Source organism: Apodemus sylvaticus, chromosome 10 (assembly GCF_947179515.1).
Source record: "Apodemus sylvaticus chromosome 10, mApoSyl1.1, whole genome shotgun sequence".
Taxonomy (NCBI): domain Eukaryota; kingdom Metazoa; phylum Chordata; class Mammalia; order Rodentia; family Muridae; genus Apodemus; species Apodemus sylvaticus.
Window position 1 is genome coordinate 46960962 of NC_067481.1, and position 25256 is coordinate 46986217.

A 25256-nucleotide genomic window follows, 5' to 3' on the forward strand; every position below is an offset into this window, starting at 1 on the left:
TTTGCCAGGTAATGACTATAAAGGATATTCTTTTGTTGTCACTGTGTGTGTGTGTGTGTGTGTGTGTGTGTGTAAGCGCGCGCTTACACACACACACACAAGTGTATAATGGTTTCCTTCTATTTAGATATGCACAGTGGCTAACAGGTAAAGATGCTTCAGAAATGGCTAGCCAACATAACCTAATATGTTATGTGATCACAGTTTATCATTTTCTTAAGTTTTTATATTAACTAATATTAAAAATACTTTGTGTTATGTATTGACATTTATAGAGAAGACATAAGACTGGTACGGTAAACATTCTTACTCTACACGGAGGTTTAACAATTCTAACATTTTGCTGGTTTTGGTTTATTTATATGAAAAATACACAGATGCATTTTTTTGTTTCTTTTGGTTCATATGCTTGGTTTTGATGGAGCTATTTAGGTAAATTGGAGATATTGGGACATTTTGCCTTTAAAAACATCTATTTACATTTATTTATTTATTTATTTATTTATTTATTTATTTATTTATTTAAATTTTATGTGTTTGCATGTTTTGTTTATATGTCTGATGCTTGTAGAAGCCAGAAGAGGGCATCAGATTCTCTGGAACAAGAATTACAGATAGTTGTTAGTTGCCATGTGGTGGTACTGGGATATGAACCCAAGTCCTCTGGAAGAATAATTAGTGCTTTTAACCACTGAGACATCTCTCTAGCTTCTGGGCATCTATTTTCTAAAAATAAAAATATTCTCCTATATATCATCTCTAAATGCTATTATCTCACCTAAGAAAATGATAGCAATTCTCTGATGTTACATAATTCCCAGTCTATATTCAAATTTCTATATGTGTAATCATATAGGTATATTTACAAGCAGGGTATAGTATATTTGATTTTTTAATCTCCTTGCCCTTTTTAATATAGAATATTCTTCCTATTAAAAATAAGCCATTTAAAACAGTTCTAGTGTTTTCTTTTATAGCATTCTATACTCTGAAGTAGACCTAACATCCTAAAATTGAAAGTCTTATTATGTTCTTCACATGGCCTCTGCTCTCAGAGACATTTAGAAGCAAATACATGTCAGAGTGAGCATTTCCATTCAGCTTGACTGGGAACATTGAAGTTCTGATAGCTCCTTTGTTTACATTTTTAGCAATCTGTTAGTTTGGATACAAGCTCCCAAAGTAATTAGATGGGGTTTTTTTTCCTTAAAATCTGATATTCTTGTCCTTTATACAGGTTCATCAGGGTGTCAAAGGATTTGTCCTTGATGCCACAGATGGTAGAGGCATATTAAATGCCACCCTCAGTGTTGCTGAAATTAATCACCCAGTGACTACTTACAAAGCTGGAGATTACTGGCGCCTCTTAGTCCCAGGGACATATAAAATCACAGCATCTGCCCGAGGGTAAGTGATGAATGCTTTCAAATTGAAAGCTTGGGAATAAGAAAAACATGGGCTTCCCTCTAGGTTATTTCCAGAAAGCCCCTCAGAGCCTGCTAAGCAACGCAGAGTGTAATGCAGGGAGGGTTAGAGCTAGTTTCACAGTGAGCACCTGCTGCCTGTGGCATTATACCATCACATAGGCCTCTGAAGTTATATTTCTTTGCCTTCCTCCACTCTGATCATCTGCCTTCTTCTTGTGACTTCCCTCACTGTTAGTAGTAATTCTGGCACATGCTTGCTGGAAGAAATGAATGCTCATGTTCCGCTGAGTACGGTCACTGCCCGCAGAGAACACCATTCTGTATTTTATATAGAATGCCAAGGTCTCATGTGCACTCACTTCTCTGTGATACATTTACATCATTGCTTTCATGAAAATTTCTGCTGATTACAGGCTCTTAGGAAGGCCATTTTCCTCTTTCTGTCTTTTTTGTCTGTCTGTCTCTGTCTGTCTGTCTGTCTGTCTGTCTGAGAGACAGGGTCTCATGAAGCCCGGGCTGACCCCAAAACTCTTGGTCCTCTCAAGTACATGCTGAACTAGATTTATTGATTTATTTATTAAAAAAGAAGAACATAGCTGGGCGGTGGTGGTACACGCCTGTAATCCCAGCACTCTGGGAGGCAGAGGCAGATGGATTTCTGAGTTGGAGGCCAGCCTGGTCTACAGAGTGAGTTCCAGGATAGCCAAGGCTATACAGAGAAACCCTGTCTCAAAAAAAACAAATAAAAAACAAAAACAAAAAGAAGAACATGAACCTATGGCTTTTACTCCCCCCACCTCTAAACAATCTGGTTGTCATTATAGTGTTTACAACTGATATAGAATTGGAAACACCTATTTAATCTGAAATTTCTCTTTTGTTGTTGGTTTTGTTTATTTGTTTGTTTGTTTGTTTTGTTGCTGTTTTGAGGCAGGAGCTGGTGATGTCCAGGTTGACCTCAAATTTCTGATCCTCCTGCCTCTCCCTCTGGAGTGCTAATGTTACAGGCACATCACCACACTCAGCTGGGGTTTTTTGGTCATGATATAGCAAGAATATGCACTATTCTCTCCTCTATAGCCAGCGTATTTGTGAAGTTTCTTTGAGCATTCATTGGAGGAAAGCTAAGTACAAGACACTTAGAGTTGTTAGCACCTTTCTTTTCACCAAAAACAGAGAGCTTTTAAATAGCTGGTAGCTCATAAATAGGCTCAGAAGCCCACACTACATTACAATTATTGTTTTCTTCTATTTTGGCAAAATAATTAGAGAATCTTAGAAACACATTCATATTATACATTTACCTATCTTTGTTCTTTGTTAAGTTTTTAAATAATAAATTGACTCCATGTTGAAAACTTGATTTTTTTTTTTTTTTGTAAACTACTTAAGTTTATTTCTTGAGTTCATTCATTCTCTGCACACCTCTATTTCCCAGTGCTGGAATACTGAGAAAGTGTGCATCTGACCTGTCTGCTTTGTTATAGGTATAACCCTGTCACCAAGAATGTGACCGTCAGGAGTGAAGGTGCTGTTCAAGTCAACTTCACACTTGTTCGATCTTCAACAGATGCAAGCAATGAGTCAAAGAAAGGCAGGGGGCACAGTGCCAGCCCTGGCGACACCAGCGACCCAACTTCGAAGGAGTTTGAAGCTTTAATCAAACACCTTTCAGCTGAGAACGGCTTGGAAGGCTTCCTGCTGAGCTCGTCCTCAGACCTGGCTCTGTATCGATACCATTCGTACAAAGACTTATCCGAGTTCCTGAGAGGACTTGTAATGAACTACCCACATATCACAAACCTTACCACGTAAGATCACCAGTTCCTTCCTTCCTTAAGCGGGTTCATTCATGCTTTGCCCTTGGGAACGGTTCTTATACTTACTCGGGAGTATTGGGGAGCTGATGTATGAGAGCTGGAGTCTTCTTTCACAAGGACATTTTTCTGACAGTGAGTCTTGTGCATTGGCGGAAACCCCTTGCTAGATTAATGATGCATGGATGGATCCTTCTAGAGTCAAAGTTTCTCTTCCTATCACTTCCCTTGACTGTTTGTCATGTGTATGCTGAGTTCCTGCTGCAGATTTGTATTCTCACTAAATGTTGTTTAGCTTATTTTATTTTTGCTGAGGGCAGTGGACATATTTTGGAAGGCTGAGCTCACCTGTCAAAGATATTTATGCCAGGAGTTTATACGCTGCACACCTACTGGGCGCATGCCACCACGAGTGTGTGTATGAGCTGTCTTCTATACACCTACTGGGCAAATGTGCCATGAGTGTGTATATGAGCTGTCTTCTGCACACCTACTGGGCGCATGCTACCACGAGTGTGTGTATGAGCTGTCTTCTGCAAACCTACTGAACATCATTTAGCCTTTTACTGTTTTACTCAGTTCACTTCATTGATTCTAAGATTTTGCCAGAAACTTTAGCTTTTTAAATTCTGATTTACAGTGTTTATAGCTGCACAACAATATTTAATTTGGGAGAGCCAGCTAACTTCCTCTCTTCAACTCTCTTTTTAGTATTTCTGCCTTGTTTGGGCTTTAAGTCGTTCACCATAGCCATATTACTGCATACAGCTTGTGGCCTCCCTACTTAAATAAAGCCCATATTGGGCAGGATCCTGCTAGATAACTATTTTAAAGCTCATTAAATATTTTAGCCATTCTAATTCAAAATGTGCTTTTGAAAATTAAATAATTCCTTAAAATACAATATATCTGCCATTGATTGTCACGAGCTTTGTAAGTGGTACATCAACAGGCACCAAGTTCCACTGGCATTGTGACAGGAAAATCACTTTTTTTCAGTTTAATGCTAATACATTGCTCCTGACTAGGTCTGGTAAATCCTGGTCATAGTAAAAAAAAAAGCCAGCCTTGAGCTGGAAACCCTGGTGAAAGTGCAAATTTGATCACTTATTTTGTTTTTATTGACTTAACTATTACTGTCAAGCTGATGTTGAATTTATTGTAAAGTATGAACTAATATTCAACCAGATTAATTTAGATTTTAAAAGGAGAGACTCCTGCATTTAGTGTATTTAAATGCAGAAGTCTCTCTTAGGAGCTGACTTAGGGGTTAAGAGCACTGACTGCTCTTCTGAAGGTCCTGAGTTCAAATCCCAACAACTATATAGTGGCTCACGCCATCTGTAATGAGATTTGATGCCCTCTGGTGGTGTATCTGAAGACAGGTACAGTGTACTTACATATAATAAATAAATAAATCTTTAAAAAATATTTCCATAATAAGAATTGAAGTGATTCAGTGTAGAAGACAGAGCAGGGCAGTGTTGTGAGCCAGAGGACTGAGTGTGCAGGCCGCTGAACAGTCCTGGCTCTGAGTCTGGCAATATTCAAGAAAAACTATTCCTCCTAAGGGTTTCAGATACTGTGTCTCAGTTCATAAAGACTTTAAAGGCTTTTGTGTTGTTTTCATCTTTATTTCTATTTTAAAGTCTGTAAGTTGAGTTTAACATAACACTGAGTTACTTGCTGACTTTCGTTTCTGCTTTCTGAAAGTTTGGGACAGAGTGTTGAGTATCGTCACATTTGGTCCCTTGAAATCTCCAATAAGCCCAACATATCAGAACCTGAGGAACCGAAGATTCGTTTTGTTGCTGGTATCCATGGAAATGCTCCAGTTGGAACTGAACTGCTTTTGGCTCTAGCAGAATTTCTTTGCCTGAATTACAAAAAGACCCCAGTTGTTACCCAAGTAAGAGAAGTTTGTTGCCATATTTCAAAGATAAGGGCTCTAGGATCATTGATATCAAGGCACCATTTAAAACTTTTAAATTTCTTAGTAGATTTTACACAGAAACCCTTTTAGTACGTTGTGGTACTATAAGAAAGAAAAAGATCCATCTTTGTATATACTCAATGTTTGTAGTGTCTTTCTAGTATATTTCTTTGTATATGTTGAGAAGCAAAGAACAACAAAAAAAAAAATGCTGAAAGTTTACATTCAGTCCGGGGTACTCCTGTAAGCTGAGGCCCCCTTTATCCTACCCACAGTTCTGTGCGTTCTAACTTGAGGATCTGCTATTCTCAATTATTTACAGACAAGTCACTTTACTGAAAAATACAGTGAAAGACATAATTCTTTTTACCTTTTCAGGTAATATATAAAATCACTGGGGATCTTGGCTGCATGCAATTGTATACAAACTGATATAGCATTATTGAATTTAGCCATCGGTGACTATAGAAAAGAGGTCTGTCCTAGGGGCTAGGTTGTATATGATTAAGAAGCCTTGTTCTGTGTTGTTGTAAGGAAAGGAGGGCAAGAACATTCATCCATTAACACTGCTTATATCGAACTTAGGAAAGGTGGGAAGAAAGCATTCTTGTTGAGTATACACTGACTGTACCAAGCACTGTTGCTCAGTACCGTGTATACGTCATCACTCAGTCCTTATCCTTGCAAGAATGGGAATTCCTGTAACACAAGTGGAAACTGAGTAGAGGTATTGATTAGTTTACTAAACATCTGAAAGACAGTAGTTAGTAAAAACAAATCTAAACCAACATATAGTCTATTGTTTGTTTTTATTTCTTGTAATTAAAAACAAACAGCAAGTGTATCTTGTGCTGAAGCCCTCGCAGTGTTGCTAATAGTGCACCACCTTCCCTCAAAGGAACTGGGAAGAACTGGTGTCCTGATCAGGATCAGGCTTGATCAGAAATTATTTTATTATTTCCAGCAAAGTTGATTCCATTGACAACTTCTTACAGGTTGCAAAATTCTCTCCCAGACACTTTCTGTTTTCTTTTAAAATAATACTGTATCTAAGATAGTGGAACCCCTGGCTGTATATTAGAAATATCTTAGAACCTTTAAAAGCACCAGTGCCTGGACTTCATCCCCAGGAAGCATCAATATTTCTTATAACTTAGGCTTTCTTCCCCACAAGAAATAAACTGCTACAGCTTTAGGCTGTTTACTTGTTTGAGACAAAGTCTCACTGTGTAGCCAAGGTTGGCCTTGAACTTGCTATATAGCCTAAGTTGGCTTCAAACTTACAACACTCCCACCTTCCCCTCTGAAACTGTTATAGGTGTGTGCAATCACACACACCAGATCAAACTCGGGGCTTGTACATGCTAGGTACATGCTCCAGCCAGCATGAGTTAAACCCCAGCCCAGGTTGTTCTCATATATAGCCAGACTTGTACCTAAAGGTCTTACGGTAGTAAGAGACCATATCATAGGTAAAATACTTTAGCAGGAATCTCCGAGCTTCTGAAGCCAGCCTGGGACATGGTGGAATCTGACAGGAGAGAAAGGAAGTGATGAGATTCAGAGATGCTCTTGAGTAGGTCTGTGGTAAAGTGAAAGATACCTTAAAATCTCCCAAAGGCAAATTTAAGAGCAAGTGAGTTAGAGGTCTCTCGTGTTTTCAGAAAGAAAGGGTTTATTGTGCCTCTTGCTTTGAGGGGATGAGAGCCCATCATTATGGTGAAGGCCTATAGTAGTCCAGAGTAGGAGGTGGCCAGTCACATTGAGTCCAAAGTCAGGAAGCACAGAGATGGTGCCATTTCTGCTTACCCCTTTTTATTTTGTCTGAGACCCCTGTCAATGGGATGGTGCCCCGACATTGAGCATGGGTCCACAGTTAAACTTCTCTAAAAACACCCCACAGGCATGTCCAGAGCTATTCTGAGGTGAGTCTAAGTCCATTCAAAATGACAATGAAAATTAAATGTTACACTATCAGAATTATGAAGCGCTTCAGAAATTATTTATTCTCCCATATGTAGGCATTAATGACTGTGGACACACTGTTGTCAACTCTCCTTGTTTGAAAAGGCATTGCTATTTTCAGATTTATATCCCCTGTTGTAATCCAGAAAATCACCCCATTGTTATTACTAAGACAGTGATCGGGAAACGTATTCTATAAGGGCCAGATAGAATATAATTAGACTTTGCAGCAGCAGACATTCTATAGCTGCTCAGTCTTACCATTATAATGCACTAAAGTAATTAAACATAAATGAATGGGCTTGGTTATATTCCAATAAAAATTTACACAGAAAAGCAGCCAGCAAACTGCATTTTATATGTCAGGAGTGCTTCTGTGACCACTATTCTTTGTCACTAAGAGGCTACAAAGAACATTAGTTATACAGTATTATCTTATTTCTTTTAAAATTTGTATGAAGCAAATAAAAATTGTATTTTAAACTTCCGTTTCTTTTAGTGTTTTGCCCTTTAAAATAGCTATTTAAAATGAACAATAAAGACTTTTTGTTTGGGGGGTGGGGGGGAGGTACCTTTCAGCTCCACATAGAGCTAATGAACTCTTGATTTCTTTTTTATTTTAGTTGGTTGACAGGACTAGAATTGTGATTGTTCCCTCTCTGAATCCAGATGGGCGAGAGCGAGCTCAAGAGAAAGACTGTACCTCAAAGACTGGGCTCACAAATGCCCGTGGCAAAGACCTGGACACAGACTTTACAAGTAGGTCTAAACTTGAGGCCATTTAGTACTTTTGAAATGAGCCTTTCTGTTCTAGGAGGTTGGTGAGCCCCACTTTGTGGGTGAGGAATGGGGTACTTAGTTGTCTGGGCTCTGAGTCTGAAGTGTAAATCAATACAGACATTCAGAAAACATTTTAAACATTTTTTCTTTCACTTTACAAAAGCAATTGAAGTGTGTGTGTGTGTGTGTGTGTGCACACACATGATTTTTTTTAAGAAACTTAGTAGAGATTTTTGGGTGTTCCAGTGCCTATAGAAGGTAACAAAGGCCCTCTATTTCTCTACCCTTCGGAATATGTATACATATACAGCAATATGCATGTTGTTATATGTAATGTACCAATATGTACACATTATCTCAAACTATGTACAGCTTGGAGTAACCTCCCTCTGAAAACATGTCTTTTTGTTTGAGGCAGCATATAGTGAGACAATTGCCTGCAAATTTTTAATTGTTGTTGTTGTTCTAGATAGGATTTTTCTGTGTGGCCCTGGCCATCCTAGAATTCACTCTGTAGATCAGACCAGTCTTAAACTCAAGAGATCTCCTTGCCTCTGCCTCCCGAGGGCTGGTACTAAAGGCATGCACCACCACTGCCTAGCTACCTAAAAGTTGTATAAGCCAGCATTGTGATAGAATTCAAATAGAATATTTTTTTAATATTTTCAACAAAAATTTAAAACTTGATGTTTTATCTTTAACTTTTCTGGTTTTAGGTAATGCTTCTCAACCTGAGACCAAAGCCATCATTGAAAACTTGATTCAAAAACAGGACTTCAGCCTTTCCATTGCCTTAGACGGTGGTTCTGTGCTGGTCACATATCCATATGACAAGCCAGTACAGACAGGTATGCTGAGAATCGGTTCTCATATTTCTCATATTTAATCCTGATAGGACATTCCAAGTCACTGAGTAATACTCCTTCTAAAAGTTTTTCAGTAATGAGCATTTGCTTTGCTCTATGCTCAAATAATCAGCTTAGACAATTATCCATATTGTACTTAAAGAATTCAGGTAGGTTGGAGAGGGAAGACCTGAACGGGGCCAAGCTATATGAGTGGCAGTATCTGGTCACATCTGTTCAGTAAGCTCTACTGACAAAAGCAAGTCTGGCACAGTGACAGTGCACACAGTAACAGGCTAACCACTCCCTCCCACACTTGACACCCTGCCTAGTAGGCTATCCTTGTGGTTACCTAAATTAGTGCTTGTTGAATCTCCCCCAGGTCATGGAAAATGCAGAAAGTTTGAGTTGTTTCAATGTAGCTTACAAGGAATATTGTTATTAGGCCCCAGCTGTCCAAAATTGAGGTACAATAAGACCAAAAGAAGGTTGTATCTTAATATAATGGCCTATTGTATAAATTCACCATTAGTGTTTTTCTAATGTAAAGAAGATGTTTGCCCCTAAGCATGATTGTCTTAGACTAAACAAATCAATGTTGTTATTTATGGTAACTGTTCAGTAAATGTCTGTGGGTGCAGAACTTACTAGAAGGAGAGGAAAGGACTCGAATCCACGATACTGAACTTGAACAAAAATCTTTTCAGTTTTTCCACTGACTTTCACACTTTTTTTCTTGGTAGTGGAAAACAAAGAAACTTTAAAGCATTTGGCATCTCTTTATGCAAATAACCATCCAACAATGCACATGGGTCAGCCCAGTTGCCCAAATAATTCAGGTAGGTACTTCCCCAAGCCTGGGTTACTTGTTTTGCTTAATTGTTTTGGGGAGTGGAGAGTCTTTTGTCTCGTTGATCCTACATCTCGCAATGATTTTTTTTATTATAGATGAGAACATACCTGGAGGAGTAATGCGTGGAGCAGAGTGGCACAGTCACCTGGGCAGCATGAAGGTATGCTTTGGAGAACACGGTTAGATGGGCTTAAGAATGCAGGTCGTTGAGCGAAAAGCAGGCACTTTGTCTAAGATAGAGAAGTGACTGGCATCTGGCATCAGCCTGTGACTTCTCGACATGCTTAGGCCTTAGATTAACCTGACAGTAACCTTCTACTTTAAATATTCTTAATCTTTTAATTTAGTAGCGCTATCTATATTTACAGTCTTACACAACCACTACAAGTCTACTTTTAATTTTTTTCATTACTTCACACTGCACCTATACCAGTTAAGCAGTGAGCGACTCCCCATTCTTTCTTCCCACAGCTCCTGGGAACTGCTACTTCTGTCTCTAGGAATTTGCCCATTTTAAGGATCTCCTAAGTGAACTTACCTGTTAATCCTTTTGTATCTAACTTCTTAGATTCACATAATTTTTTAAAGTTTATCCATTTTATAGCACATATCACATACCTTTAGAACAAAATATTATTCCATTATACATAGCATCTTTTGTTTATCAACTTATATATTGATAAGTATGGACATACAATATATTTTTTATTTTTTAATTTTAATTTTTCATTATATTCAACACAATATATATTTATATACCAATCATGAAAATTATGGACATGTTATTAAATAAAGTCTTTCTGTTTGTTTCGCTTTTAGTAGAGCTTAAAGTCTTGGCTCTTATTGTGGTGCAAACCCAAAATAACAATTTTTAGACATTGGAGTTCATTGTGATAAGGCTGTACTTCAATGTCCCTCACATCACCAAAGGGTTTTACCTCCATAGTAGTTAGGCTAAGAGTTGACAGTTCTGCTGCACCAAGGAATGAATTGTAGGCACAATTATTTGGATACAGATTTCCTGCTATGGTCAAAGCTATTTGACTTGAGTGATTGTCATCATTCTCAGCCCACAGGGAACAGGTTACATTCATTTAAGAAATGGTGTGTGTATTAAGATGGTCTCTCCATGAGGTCATCCATCAGCTGTTTCAATGAACAATGGTTCTGCTTGGAGGATGGCACAGACATTATTAGGTGAGGGGAAGATTTTGGTTCATTGGCTGTGATGATTTTGAAAAGCATTCATCTCAGAAAAAAAGTAACTTAAAAGGTCATCTTCAAAATTGATACAATAATTTTAAATATCAGGCAAAGCATTCAGTCTCACTCTTTGTTGTTCTCTTACAAGCCACCTCCCAAATTAATTATCTATATTTCTTTTGGCTATATAAATAATTTTGAAGTATGTAAGCTGTTCTGAAAAACATCAAATAAACAATCCCACTAATAGGCTGAGATAGGAGAAGCATGATGTGGTACACAGCAATCACTGTCACATACAAACAACCAGAAAGTGTATACGGATTGCACAATATTGGACCTATTTCTCCAATTATCAAATTAGAGAGACCACTGGGTGACAGCCAACAAATTTCTAATTCCTCATATTTTTGAATTTTAATCTATTAGGATATGTTGGTAATATTAATCTTCATATTAAGAGATATTAAGGAAAAGTGATTACTTCCTGTTATTTTTGTTGTTAGAGGTGAAATTATGTTTGTGTCAGTTTGTTGCTTTTTCTAGGGTGTAGTTTCCCTCCTTGTGTTGGGGTTTTCCATCTATTATGCTTTGTAGGGCTGGATTTGTGGAAAGATATTGTGTAAATTTGGTTTTGTCATGGAATATCTTGGTTTCTCTGTCTATGGTGATTAAGAGTTTTGCTGGGTATAGCCTGGGCTGGCATTTGTGTTCTCTTAGAGTCTGTTTGACATCTGCCCAGGATTTTCTAGCTTTCATAGTCTCTGGTGAGAAATCTGGTGTAATTCTGATAGGTCTGCCTTTATATGTTACTTGACTTTTTTCCCTTACTGCTTTTAATATTCTTTGTTTAGTGCATTTGGTGTTTCGTTTATTATGTGATGGGAGGAATTTCTTTTCTGGTCTAATCTATTTGGAGTTCTCTAGGCTTCTTGTATGTTCATAGGCATATCTTTCTTTAGTTTAGGGAAGTTTTCTTCTATAGTTTTGTTGATATTTACTAGCCCTTTTAGTTTGGAATCTTCACTCTTTTTTATTCGTATTATCCTTAGGTTTGGTCTTCTCATTGTGTCCTGGATTTCCTGGATGTTTGGGGTTAGGAGCTTTTTGCTTTTTGCGTTTTCTTTAACTGTTGTGTCAATGTTTTCTATGGTATTTTCTGCACCTAAGATTCTCTCTTTTATCTCTTGAATTCTGTTGGTGGTGATGCTTGCATCTGTGACTCCTAATCTCTTTCCTAGGTTTTCTATTTCCAGTGTTGTCCCCGCTTGTGATTTCTTTATTGTTTCTAGTTCCATTGTTAGATCATGGATGGTTTTGTTCATTTCCTTTGCCCGTTTGATTGTATTTTCCTGTAATTCTTTAAGGGAATCTTGCGTTTCCTCTTTAAGGGCATCTAGCTGTTTACCTGTGTTCTCGATATTTCTTTCTTTCCTTTTTTTCTTTTTCCCAATCCACTTTTTTTTTAAGATTTATTTATTTATTTTATGTGAGTACACTGTAGCTATCTTCAGTCACACCAGAAGGGGGCATCGGATCTCATTACAGATGGTTGTGAGCTACCATGTGGTTGCTGGGAATTGAACTCCTCTCCCGTTTCTCTTTAAAGGAGTTATTTATGTCCTTAAAGTCCTCTATCATCATTATGAGAATTGATTTTTAGATCTGAATCTTGCTTTCTGGTGTGATGGTGTATCTAGGACTTGCTATGGTAGAAGAATTTGGGTTCTGATTATGCTAAGCAACCTTGGTTTCTATTGCTTATGTTCTTACACTTGCTTCCCTCTATCTGGTTATCTCTAGTGCTAACTGCCCTTGATATATCTGACTAGAGCCTGTACTTCTGTGATCCTGGTTGTGTCAGACTCCTCAGAGTCTGGGATCTTGGAATTCTATGATCCTGTGATCCTGTGATCCTGGATGTGTAATAGTGCCTGGCAGTGGAGCTTCCTCTGGGTGTTGTGGGACTGGCTTTGGAGTTGGAGCCCAAGGTCTGCTCAGGGAACTAGCCCAGACAGACCGGAAGGAACCCATGCCACTGGTCTGGTGGAGTTCCTGTGTGCCTGGCTCCTGCTGGTCCCAGTTACTCCCAGTGTTGAGATAGATGTGTCCTCCTCACCTCTGATCATGTTAGAGCACCTGGGTGTTGTAAGGGCCATATAGTATCTTTAAGCCTGAGTTTTCACTTTGTTTAGGTAGAAACCTAGGAATGGCATTACTAGATATTATTTTAATTCAATCTTCAATGTTCTAAAGAACCACCAAGCATTTTTATAGCATTTCTACCATCTTACACCTATCAGCCACATTCAAGGATTCCATCTTCTCTGTATCCTCAGAAATGCCTGTTATTCTAATTCATGTATCCTATCAGACATAACATCATCTCGTTGTGGTTTTCATTTTCATTTCTCTGATGACTAATGATGTTAGACTTACTTTGTATGTGCTTGTTGGTCATTTGTATGGCTTCTTCAGAGAAGTTATATATCCAGATCTTTTGTCCACTTTACAATCAGGTTTGGGCCAGCAGACTGCCTCAGAGGTTACAGGTGCCTTCTGCCAAGCTTTATGACCTGAGTTTAGTCCCCATAATGCACATAGTGGAAAGAACCAACCAACCCCTACAAGTTGTCCTTTGCCCTCACATATGTACCATGACGTGGATGCACACACAATGTTAATTTTACATTTTTAATTGGGATGCTGGAGAGAATGTTAAGAGCACTGATCATTCTTCCAAAGGATCGAGGTTCAGTTCCTGGTACTCACATGATGGCTAATAACCAACCATCTAACTCCAATCGAATGGGTCCAGTGCCCCCTTCTGGCCTCATTAGATACTGCACATATCTACATATACATGCAGGCAAAACAGCCTCCACACACATAAAGATGAAATTAAACTTTTTTTAACTAATTGTATTGTTGGTTTTCTAATAGTCCACATGTTAAATCCTTTTCATGTGCATGACTTACAAATAGTTTCAACTACCATCCTATAGGGTGATGTTTTAACTTTTAAAAATTACATTTATTTGAGGGTGGAAGTGAGCTTATGCCACTTGTGGAAGCAAGAGGGAGTCTGTTCTCTCCTCCCACCAGACCTAAGATAGAATTCAGGTTTTTTTCTCATGATTTGTTGGCATATTAAGATTCTCTTTGTCTTTTTTTCTTTTCTTTTTTCTTTTTATTTTTTGGATTTGGTTCCCCCACCCCCACCCCAAAGACAGGGTTTCTCTGTATAGCCCTGGCTGTCCTGGAACTCACTCTGTACACCAGGCTGGCCTCGAACTCAGAAATCCGCCTGCCTCTGCCTCCCAGAGTGCTGGGATTACAGGTGTGCGCCACCACCGCCCGGCCAGATTCTCTTTTTCTTGTCAGAGTTTTATGACTTTAGCTCTTGATATTGTTTAAGTTTGTTTTGTATACAGTGTGAGACAGGAGCTTAGTTTCATGGGAGGGCAGAAATCTAGATTTTTTTGTCAAAAATGTGAGTTTTTCCTCATTGGATGGTCTTGGTGTCCTTTAAGAAAGCATTTGAACATGGAAGTATGGGTTTATGTCCAGACTTGTATTTCACAGGTTTACAACTATTCTTTTGCTGTTGTACTGTTTTTGCTATAACTGTGATATATAAGTCTTTTGACACTGTTCTTCATAGGATTGTTTGGACTATTCAAAAGTCTTTTCAATTCCAGCTGAACTTGAAGTTGGCTTTTCATATTGTACATAAAAGACTGGATTTACTGAGGGGTTGTATTGAATCTATAGCTCTTCTTCCTGACACCATTTAGTAAGTGTACTTACAATTTTACACAGTGAGTGGTTAACTGATCATTTGTTCTTGTGAGTAACAGGAAATTGACTTCATTTCCATTTGTTTCTTTACTATGAAGGGGCCTGCAGAGCTAGTTCAGCAGTTAGGAACACTGGCTACTCTTCCAGAGGATTTAGGGTCAGTTCCCAGCACCAACATGCTGAGAACATGCTGTCTCACAGGCACTTCTGTTTCAATTCCAGGGAATTGGCTACCTCCTGACCTTTGTGGGAACTCCGCCATGTGGTGCACATAAGTACATGCAGGCAAAACACGCATATGCATAAATAAATAAAAAAAATTTTAAGGAATTTACTATGTGGGAAGCATTTTGCTATATTAATGATAAAATATTTTCCATTGCCTATCAAACAAATAGCTGTTTCAGAATTAGTTGATTTGATCTAGAAGAGAGCATCTTTCCACATACTATGGGAAAAAGACAGAAAATGTTATACCCAAGTCAGAGCCACAGAGCTGCAGCCTTCCCTTTTGTGAAGGATGGTGTCTGTGATGCAGAGACAGAGACAGTGAAGCAGTGTGCTCAGAAGGAGACAGTGGCAGTGCAGAGGCCAGCAAGCAACTTACTGAACAGAGACAAGAAGGAAAAGAGTTCAGGGCTTTGAATTGGTATGTTTTAATAAGGAATGGAAAGTCACTGAAGGTTTTGAGCAAGAACATGATCTGAGTTGCGCTAAGAAGAAATAAGTTCATAATAGTGAGCTAGGATACTTTGGAAGGAGACATTGCAAAGAAACTGGTTTGAAATAATCTAGACAAGTAATAAGGGCTTTGCTCAAGGTAATGACAGTAGTATATGCATCAAGCATTAAAGCTTTAGTTTTGATACTGAAGTGCAGTGACAGCATTTGGAAATTATGGATAATAGTGAAACAAATCAAAATGGAGTTTCTGACACAATAACCCTAAGGATGCAGTAGTGGCACAAATACCTTAGTGGTAACCAACATCTCTCCAATTGGACTTAAGACAGGTTCAACAAGAAGGAAACCACACATAGTATTAGAAGCCTAATTAACTATCTAGGGCTAGTGAAGTCACAGATCTTAGAGGAGAATCTACAATCACCCACTTTCCTAAACCACCACAAACACTTAACTACATTCTAAGTATTTATCCTTATATCACAGGTAAATGTAGTCCTCACCTTTCATCAACAGACAGACATCATTACAGAAAACTACAACCAATCAAAATGCAGAGTTGCAGAGTCGAGTCCCAATAGATAAATCTAGGACTTACAGGCTCAGAGAACAGTGCAGAAGAGAGCGCAAGATTGTAAGAGTCAGAGAGGACCAAGGAATTTGCTGTGAGATTGTATCTCCTAGTGATGCAGAAGCTAAACCATAAAAATGTCACCAACATAACTGTCTAAAAAATGAGCCGAACAAGGACAACTATAATAGGCATGACAAAAGTGGGTACGGGAAAACACAGGGCCGCAACTCTATACAAAGAACTTCAGGCGACTTAGATGCTTAGAGTTGGAGAAATCGTATTCCCCAAGGAGCAGCATGCCAATTGATTATAGCCATCCCTTGAAACATATATATTAATTGCATTGTATAGACTGAGCAGGTTATATTTAGAAATCTATATGCATACATATAATATGTGTAGATAATATAGGTAACAACAATCAATGAAAAAGTAGGCCATGGATTTGAAAAAGAGCAAGGAGGGGTACAAGGGTTTGGAGGGAGAAAAAGAAGGGAGAAATTATGTAATTACATTATAATCTCAAAAATAAGAAAAAAAGTATAACAAAAAAGGATGACATTTGTTGACAACGTGAGAAAGTTAATGTCATTAGGAAAATGAGAGAGTTGAGGGGAAGGTGGCAAGTAGAGTTTGGAATCTGCACAGCTGGTTCCTGCACTTGACCAAGTGCTCCACTCTAGCAATGGCCATTGTCACAGCAGACTCAGACTGGAAGGATCAGGACAAGTGCTTGTCCTCTGCCTCCAGTGCCGGGGAGCAACAGTGGGAGTTCAAGAATTGAAAGGCAAGCTAGTTCTCCAGGTGGACTCACTTGTTCAGCAAACCCCAGTAAACTGTCTATCTTACAGGCCCCGTGGGAAGTACTGCCACATCTGAGTGGACATGACATAGTCCCTGTTCCCAAGGGACCCTTAGTATACATGCTGACTTTTTTTATTTGTTGTAAGACATATCACAAATGCTGCTTATATCACACATTTTCTTTTTAGTTCATTAGTTTTATAAAGTTAATTTTCATATGTACTAATTTGATTCTGGACTTTGTATTCCAGGATTATAGTGTCACCTATGGCCATTGCCCAGAAATCACGGTATACACAAGCTGCTGCTACTTCCCCAGTGCAGCTCAACTCCCTGCCCTGTGGGCAGAGAACAAGAAGTCTCTCCTTAGCATGTTGGTGGAGGTGAGCTTGTTTTGTTTGTTTCCCTCTGATACTGAGGGCCAGGCCTAGAGCCTCACGCATGCTAGGCTTTGTCATCGGAGTGCGGATCAACAGAAACCTTTAGTAAAATGTATATAGAAAGAAGAACTTTCTTCTTTTGTGTATGTGTATGTGTGTGAGAGAGAGGCAGAGAGAATGCTTATGTGTGCATGCTGTTCATGGGCCATCACGTGTGTACATGTCAAAGGTTGAGGTCACTTTTACTATACATACTAAGACACGTGTCCTCGATGTACCCAGACCTCATTAATCTGGCTAGCCAATGTGCTACAGGGTTCCCTAGCTCTGCCTCCTGCACACTGGATTACAGGTGGGCCAGCATGCCCACCTAGCCTTTTACATGGGTCATAGGGGTCTGAGCTCCAGCCCTCTCTCCTCTGAGCCATTTCCTAGCCTGAGGTTTATTCGTCTTTTTGTTGCCAAAATAGGTGCCACAGATGCCATGCATGCATATATCTTGAATCTGCTGTAATTGGGAGCTTCTTGCTCTTCAAGCTCAAGATCACACAGTTTCAGACAGTACTGCCATGGAAGGAAAACATTCAAGGCATATGAAGACTAGCTAACGCTTTAGGCTTTCTTTGTATCAGAGTTCTTATCTCGGGCTCTGACTCTAAGCACTGACTGATTAGTAGATATAGTCAGAGTCACTGGAGACAAAAGGTTAGCTAGGCTGACAGGGTCAGGTCTATTTGGACCCAACCCTGAGCTGTAATTAATACACCCATCAACCTTTTTTTTTTTTTTTTTTGAGACAGGGTTTGTTAATTTGATGATAGTGGTCTTGAACTCCATTTCCTACACTACCTCATATGGAGCTAGGATTATAGGATGTGTCCTTGTAACTACAAGACTTCGTTGTTTTATGTAGAGTGTGTATATGTGCACACATTGTATTTGGTTGATTTTGATCAAGCCTCAAGCTATTGCCTGTAAAATCTCTACTGACTTTCTGAAAATTCTGTTGTTGGTTTTTTTTTTTTTTTCAGGTCCACAAAGGAGTCCATGGGTTAGTAAAGGACAAGACTGGTAAACCAATCTCTAAAGCAGTCATTGTGCTCAATGAAGGAATAAGAGTACACACAAAAGAGGGGGGCTATTTCCATGTGCTTTTAGCTCCTGGGGTCCATAACATCAATGCCATTGCTGATGGGTACCAGCAACAGCACTCTCAGGTAAGAAACTCAAGTTGGATTTGATAAGTGCTTATTGTTATTAACACTTGTGTCTTATTTTGAAACTCTTGTTAGGAAACAAGAAGTAAAAGGTATGCCCACCTCTTGATTACAGTTCTATTATCTTTTTGTTGCAAAAAGGTATTTTCTTATTCCTCAGCAACAAGGGAATAACTTGCATAGCATTTGTACAGTGTAGATGACGCTTGACTAACTCCTTGGTTTGCTTTATAGGCACAAAGCAATTAGTGAAGCAGGGCTTCAGCATCCTGTAAGTGACTTTCGCAAATGTAACATTTGATGTGTGTGAACATTTGCTTGTATGGTCTGTGTACCATTCACATGCAGTGGCAGCAGAGGCCAGAAGAGGGTTTGGAATCCTGAACTACTTGATCTAGAGTTATGGACAGTTGTGAGCCACTGTGTGTGTGCTGGCAACCAGACCTGGGTCCTCAGGAAGAGCAACCTGTGCTCTTCGCTGCAGAGCATCTCACCAGCCCCATAAATGACATTTTATGATTCTTAAACTTTATTCTTTTAGGTCTTTGTGCATCACGATGCAGCCAGTTCTGTGGTAATAGTCTTTGATACAGATAACCGGATATTTGGTTTGCCAAGGGAACTTGTGGTAACTGTGTCAGGTAAATATTTTCAGTTTTTAGTACTTGATGTTAAAACCAGTTCTGCTATTATACTGTGAGAGTGGCTAGCCCCAACAAACACCTCTGGCTAGTTGCTTTTCCCCTAATATGTAATTATCTAAACTTTATTTTCCCAAACTGCTGTTGTCCTATATGTTCTTATGACGTGCCCCTAACTTTTTCTATCCTCAAATTCACCTCTACCAAGAGACCTATTATTATCTCAACCCTACATTTTTGCATCATCTTAGTTATCACGGATCTCATATGTATCTATCTGCCCACTGTCTGCATTTAATATCCCCCACCAAAACTAAAGCTTCAGACAACAGAGAGTTGATCTGCATCCCCAGATCCTGGAGCCATAGTTGGCACAAATGGTTCTCACTGAATAGTGTTGGACAAGCACATGTTGCTTTCTATCAAGGTCATACTGGTTGCTAGAATTTACTCTTTGGTTTTTCAACATCCAGGAAAGAGGAGATGTTTCCCTGCCAGGGTTAATTTGTGCCATTGTTTGAATTACTTAAAGGTTAAGGAGGAAATATGTGGAAAAGGCAATGTTCCAGTGTACTGCCTCTGTTTGACACAATGATCTTCCATTCATTTCTCAGTGTAACTTGGACTTAAAGCAAAAACCCAAGCTCTATTGCAGGTGTTGGGGTCTTAGGTGAAAATGGTACTTTGGAAGCATGGTGTGGTCACAGAGCCCTTGTGGTACGCTTACCATTCTCTTTGAACCTAGCAAGATACAAAGAACTTGGTGGTTAAGCTATAGGAGTCAAGATTCAGCCATGGTTTAAGTTGGCTATTGTGCTCTCAGATTTTATTTCATGACAGTTTTTTTTTTTTTTTTGCTAAGGCTATTGTTTTGCTAATCTTGAATACAAATTTAAAATAAAAAAGAGCTTAAGGCAGAAGGATCACTGCAAGTTAGAGGCTAATCAGGACTATACTAGTTTCAGCTAGCCTGAGATAGAGTGAGACCCAGGATAGATAGATGAATGGATGGATGGATGGATGGATGGATGGATGGATGGATGCCAGCAAGATGGCTTAGCAGGTAGCAGCATCTTGTTGCACAAGCCTGAGGACCTGAGTTCAATCCCTGAAGCCCACAGTAGAAGAAGAACCAATGTTTAGAAGTTGTCCTCCGAACTCCACATATATGCATGTGTGCACACATGTGCACACACACAAAATAAATTTCTAAAAATGTAATTTAAACATCTTTAAGTAAAAATTTTAAAGAAGAAAGAAAAAATAATCTGGAGAGCTGGGAGTACAGTCCAGTGATAGAGAGCTTGCCCTAGGATCAATTCCCAGCACAGGAAAGAGACAAGGGAAGAAAAGAAGGAGGAAGGAAGGAAGGAAGGAGGGAGGGACGGAGGGAGGGAGGGAGGGAGGGAGGGAGGGAGGGAGGGAGGGAGGGAGGAAAGAAAGGAAGGAAAAGCAATCTTGGAAAATAACCCTAAAGCAGTTAAAAATGACTGGGTCCTAAGCTTTGCTGGTTTACTTACTGACTCCTCCCATCATGCCACAGTAGCGTGCTGCTTCTGGACGGCACGGTGGTTTGTTGAGTTGCTAGAGATTGGGCACTGGGCTTCTTGCCTGCCAGGCCTACCATAGAGGATCATCTCCAGACAATCAAATTTCTCCTAATTGCATGAAATTAAAGTAAATGACATATTATTAAAAGTGCCATCAGGTGGTTGCTTGTTAACACTCCCGTGTGGTTTTGTCGGACAGGTGCCACCATGTCAGCGCTGATTCTGACGGCTTGTATTATTTGGTGCATCTGCTCCATCAAGTCTAACAGACACAAAGATGGTTTCCATCGGCTGCGGCAGCATCATGATGAATATGAAGATGAAATTCGCATGATGTCAACTGGCTCTAAGAAGTCCCTCCTAAGCCATGAGTTCCAGGATGAAACGGACACAGAGGAGGAAACATTATATTCTAGCAAACATTGAAAAGCACGGTTTGCATATCTCCCTGCTTAAGTACCAGGCAAACGACAGCTCCTCTTGGGAGACACTGCAGTAAGAAGAGAGATTCCTTCCTCCTTCAAAGAGCTTTGGGAAGTTAGCCTGCTAAATTCATACTCTCTGAATGTCACCGGCAGTTTTGAACTTCCCTTCCTTAAAGTACTCATAACCTTTTCTTTAAAAAAAAAATCTGATTTCTATTTATGCAGCAAAAGATGGGACAGCTACTTTGTTTCCCTTTTTAATTTAAGATGAGCTGTTCAGAGATTCTATAAAAACAGCATAAAGCCATCTAGTAAATGTTGTATTTTGCACATCAGGCATTTACTAATGGCTTTAGTTTTGTTCTCTTTAATTTAAAGGCCAAAAGAATCCAGAAACATTAAGGCAGGGACACCAGTCAGACTCTTGACATAAAGCTTTAAAAACTTAAGATTTTTCTCCACCTACTGAGGAGTTCTCTTCTCCAGTTAGCAAATAGCTGGGGTTTCTCTTATTCAGGTTTAATGGAGGCTGGATGATTCTTGACCATATTTGACATTAGGAAATGGAATAAACGGGCTTCCGTATTTGTCTTTCTACCTGTTTCCAAGCTGGGTCAGAACTGGTGGGCTGTGCTTTAAGCAGGATTTTACTACCTCTCTTGTAAGGTTTAGCAAAGTTCTAAATATCTCCATCCTACAGGAGAACTCACTGGCTTTGCTGTGGAGGCACCATGTGTCCCATGAGTAGAGGTGAAAGAGGGATGGAGTAGAAGCAAGGACGTTGTCTGTCTTATCCTGGTAAAACCCATAGGTGCTGCTGCTTTATCTGTGAAGCACTCATTCTCTAGGAATGCCTGTTCCTTAGCGTTTCCTACATCTCAGCCCTTCTGTGTGTACACCTGCGGTTTCCATATGACCCCACAACTAAAGGTTGATTCTACTGCTGAAACTATCTAGAAGTGGAAGAAACCTACTTGCACATTATTAATACACTTGGATCCAAAGTGTCTACACTTGATGCTCCAGCCCAAGCCTTCGCCCTGTGATGGCATACTGTCATGGAAATAGTGTGGCCTTTGCATATAGGCCTTCGAGAGTTAATTTGGTTCTTTGTCCTGATTCCTTTGACAGTCTTTTTTTTTTTTCTTTTTTTTTCTTTTCTTTTTTTTTTTTTTTTGATCACGCAATTATGCTAAATTTTTCCGTTCTAAGCTTTGAAATATGGCTCTTTCCATGTAAAAACCTCAACTGAAGGACTGCCCTGTGATAGAACATTGGTATGAAGGTGTCCTCTTCAGTGCCAATCAGGCAGAGACCTAAAAGATTGGCATTTTAATGTGTCTGTCCGAATGCTGTTCAGTGGAGTGATGCTTTTTGTAAGTGTGAGTCTTACCAATGACGTAACAGTTTAATATCCTTGAATATTTTTAATGGCCAAGTTGCTGCTGAACTTGTACTAAATCAGGGGATCACAAAACTAGCTCTTACCTTTCCAAACTGTATTCATACCATTGATATATCAGTTACCCCAAAGGCTCAGCTCACCGAGGTCACTCGGTCACTCTTGGACCCAAGTGGCTATATAAAGTTGAGATCTTGGTTAATGGAAGGGACTGATGGGATCGTGATGGACCTGTTAGCCACCACTTAAGTGGCTTAGGTCCAGCTGTTCTGGAATCTGCCCTGGTGTCAGCATGTCTGAATCCTTGTTTTGCAGCATGGACAGAACAGTTAGTGGCAGTTAATGCTAATGAAGAGCACATGACTCCATTTCTTCCAGTAACACTTTGTTTTCCTAAATGATGTGTATTGTTCTTTTTCAGCTTTATTTTTAAAAGTGCCAAGTCAGAAAACCAACAAGTGGCCTGTGGCTGGGCCCTGCTTGGGACAACTAGAAACCAAGTTCATGTGACAGTCTTCACTTTACTAGAGTTCACTAATGGACACTTTCCACTTGTTCTCTGGAATTAAGTGTATCTGTTACAGTACATCTCAGCCGTCACAGGCCATGCCTTGGTCATAGGCCACGCCTTCTTAAGTATGTACAAAACATTTTTAGAGGTGAATATACAGAATAGTTCTCTTAGACATCTTTTCCTGAAATGAAACCCAAATTCTGGTCTCAGTTTTGAGTCTTTAATGAACTTCTAATACGCTGAGGTGGAATCCGGCCTCCCAGCCTGTCACCTATGAACATGAATGTACGAGACCCATGACTACAAGACTTCATTCTTAGCCCGGCCTTCTTTGGGTTGTGAAACTGATCTAATCTCACACTACTTCGGCAGCCGAGGGCACTGAAGCCATACGGGGTGGGCAGTGCATGCCTCCAGTGTTCCTCCTGGAGACCTTCCATTTCTTCAGAGTCCTGGACTCAAGGTCACAGTATTAGGAAGTTTGCCCCAGTCTGAGATGTGCCTTTCCTTTGCTCACAAGACATCGCTTTGTCCTGGTGATGAGTTTATAAGCCTTCTTCCCTCCCTGCTCCTTAACAAAAGCGGTGTGGTGGGTAGGTAATGTTGACAGTTCTGCCTGTGCGAGTGCACTTGTGCTGATGGAGTTTGGTAAGATGATCCCAAGTAACTACACCAGCTTTGGGGTGGCAGTGAACTCTGGGTGGTGCTGGGGTCTGATCCAGTGAAGAGCACTTGCCATTCTCACCGAAGAGAACTGGCTTTGGGACTTTGGCTTTGTTAGAGAATTTGTTTGAGAATTGGCTTTGTTAGCTTTGAGGAAGGAAACATTGTATGTCTGGTTCAGTGTGCTTGGCTGGTTAATCTTTGATAATTTCTTCTGAATGAGATTTTCTGAATTAGTGAATATTGAATTTAAAAACTAATTATGAGTGAAAAAATAAAAGGGTCGTGCTTATGCCTGCACTCGCTGCGTTTTTGAGCCAGGCCCAGCCCGGACCACGGCTCTGGGCTCTCGTTACTCCATTCACTCCCACCTGCCCCGCGTTAAAGAGGGTTACCGTCTGCCAGACTCACACGTGGGCCAGGTTTGTCCCTGCTCTCTCAGAAGCTTCTTGGCTATGAACATGTCGTGGTGTCCTGCAGTGTGGGTCTCTGGTGGATTGTTTTATGGTAGTTTCCCCCAAATTTTTCCTTTATTGTTATTACTAAAATTCCACTAATGGTTAAATATTCAATGATCTTTCAGTCTTGTTGATAACTTTAGGTTTCTGATTTGTTTTAATTATAGCAGTTTGTGGGGTGAATAGGGCCTTCGATTAATGTCAATTGAACTTGGGTTCCCAGTTTTTTGACGAAAACCCTCCCAAATACACTTTTCCTTTATACTTGGAAAAACTTCATTAATAGTTCCACTTAACTCTCAAAAATATCCTGCTTGATTTTGAAATTTGAAAGTAGGTTACCATTTTGAGGCAATTGGATAAAAATTATGTAAATACAGACAATTAATGATGTTTTAAAATGGCATATGAATGTAGTAGCTACATTCTGTGCTGCAGAGTTTTTTGGAGGTGTGACATAGTGTTTGGTTTCTTTTGGTTCTTTTTTTGTGTTCCTTTTACCTCTTTTTTTTTTTCTGGAATACTTCCCCAGATCCAAAACTATCCACAACTATTTCTATGACATAACACCCATTGGTCTTAAGTGCTTCAGTCTTTTATTTTTCATGCACTGTGCCTTCAAAATGAAAATTTAAAAGGGACTTTAAAAGAATTGAATAGTAGTTTTAAAAAGTTAATCTGTGTAATTTATGTGAAATCTAACTGTAATGAGGTCCTTTGTTTTTTATATGTAAACAGATCTACTAATCCTGTATAAAAGTTATTTTATGATGTTTGTCTTTCTTTGTGTGTTGTCTCAAAAGCTTTATTCAAAAACAGTAGACCAAAGGTTACTGCTCTAATCCTGAAAGTTTTAAGCTTAGTTTTTCTACCTAAGTTGAAGAGAAAATAGCACCAGAGGCAGGATACAGGGAGCCACCTATGACGTGTCCCCAGAAGTGACTGTTTACATAGCAGCCACAACTGTGTAGCACTCATCCGGAATGATGCACTCAAAGGCACCATGCACAGTAGCCACACAGGGCTTTCCCACCTCACCACACTTCACAGGTGTTCTGTGTGCTACCTCTTAGATCAGGAAAGCCTGAGAGTCTTATAACCCATGCTACATCTGTTCATTTAAATTGTGCTTCTTGTTCCAGGTGAAGCCCAGTTAGAATAACCTATCCTGGTGTCTCAGACATGGCTGTGATGAATTCAGTGTCCCCTTGTTATTAACAAGTTTCCCCAATATTGCTGCTCTAATGGTTTGGGAATGTAGAGCTATATAAGAAACATGAGCTGACATGTGCTGACAGGGCCTCATAGTCCAGACTAGAG

General features: G+C 39.5%; 1 protein-coding gene across 1 annotated transcript in view; it reads left to right on the forward strand.

Annotated features, from left to right (window-relative positions):
* Cpd (carboxypeptidase D) overlaps positions 1 to 24707 on the forward strand; it is a 65949-nt gene extending 41242 nt beyond the window's left edge. The window contains exons 11-21 of the mRNA XM_052194837.1: positions 1238 to 1407; positions 2915 to 3238; positions 4958 to 5153; positions 7766 to 7901; positions 8639 to 8770; positions 9511 to 9606; positions 9716 to 9780; positions 16938 to 17069; positions 18098 to 18283; positions 18825 to 18924; positions 20674 to 24707. Coding sequence (XP_052050797.1) covers positions 1238 to 1407; positions 2915 to 3238; positions 4958 to 5153; positions 7766 to 7901; positions 8639 to 8770; positions 9511 to 9606; positions 9716 to 9780; positions 16938 to 17069; positions 18098 to 18283; positions 18825 to 18924; positions 20674 to 20900 — 1764 coding nt within the window. The 3' untranslated portion in view covers positions 20901 to 24707. The remainder of the gene's footprint in view (positions 1 to 1237; positions 1408 to 2914; positions 3239 to 4957; positions 5154 to 7765; positions 7902 to 8638; positions 8771 to 9510; positions 9607 to 9715; positions 9781 to 16937; positions 17070 to 18097; positions 18284 to 18824; positions 18925 to 20673) is intronic.
* The last annotated feature ends 549 nt before the right edge of the window (positions 24708 to 25256 follow it).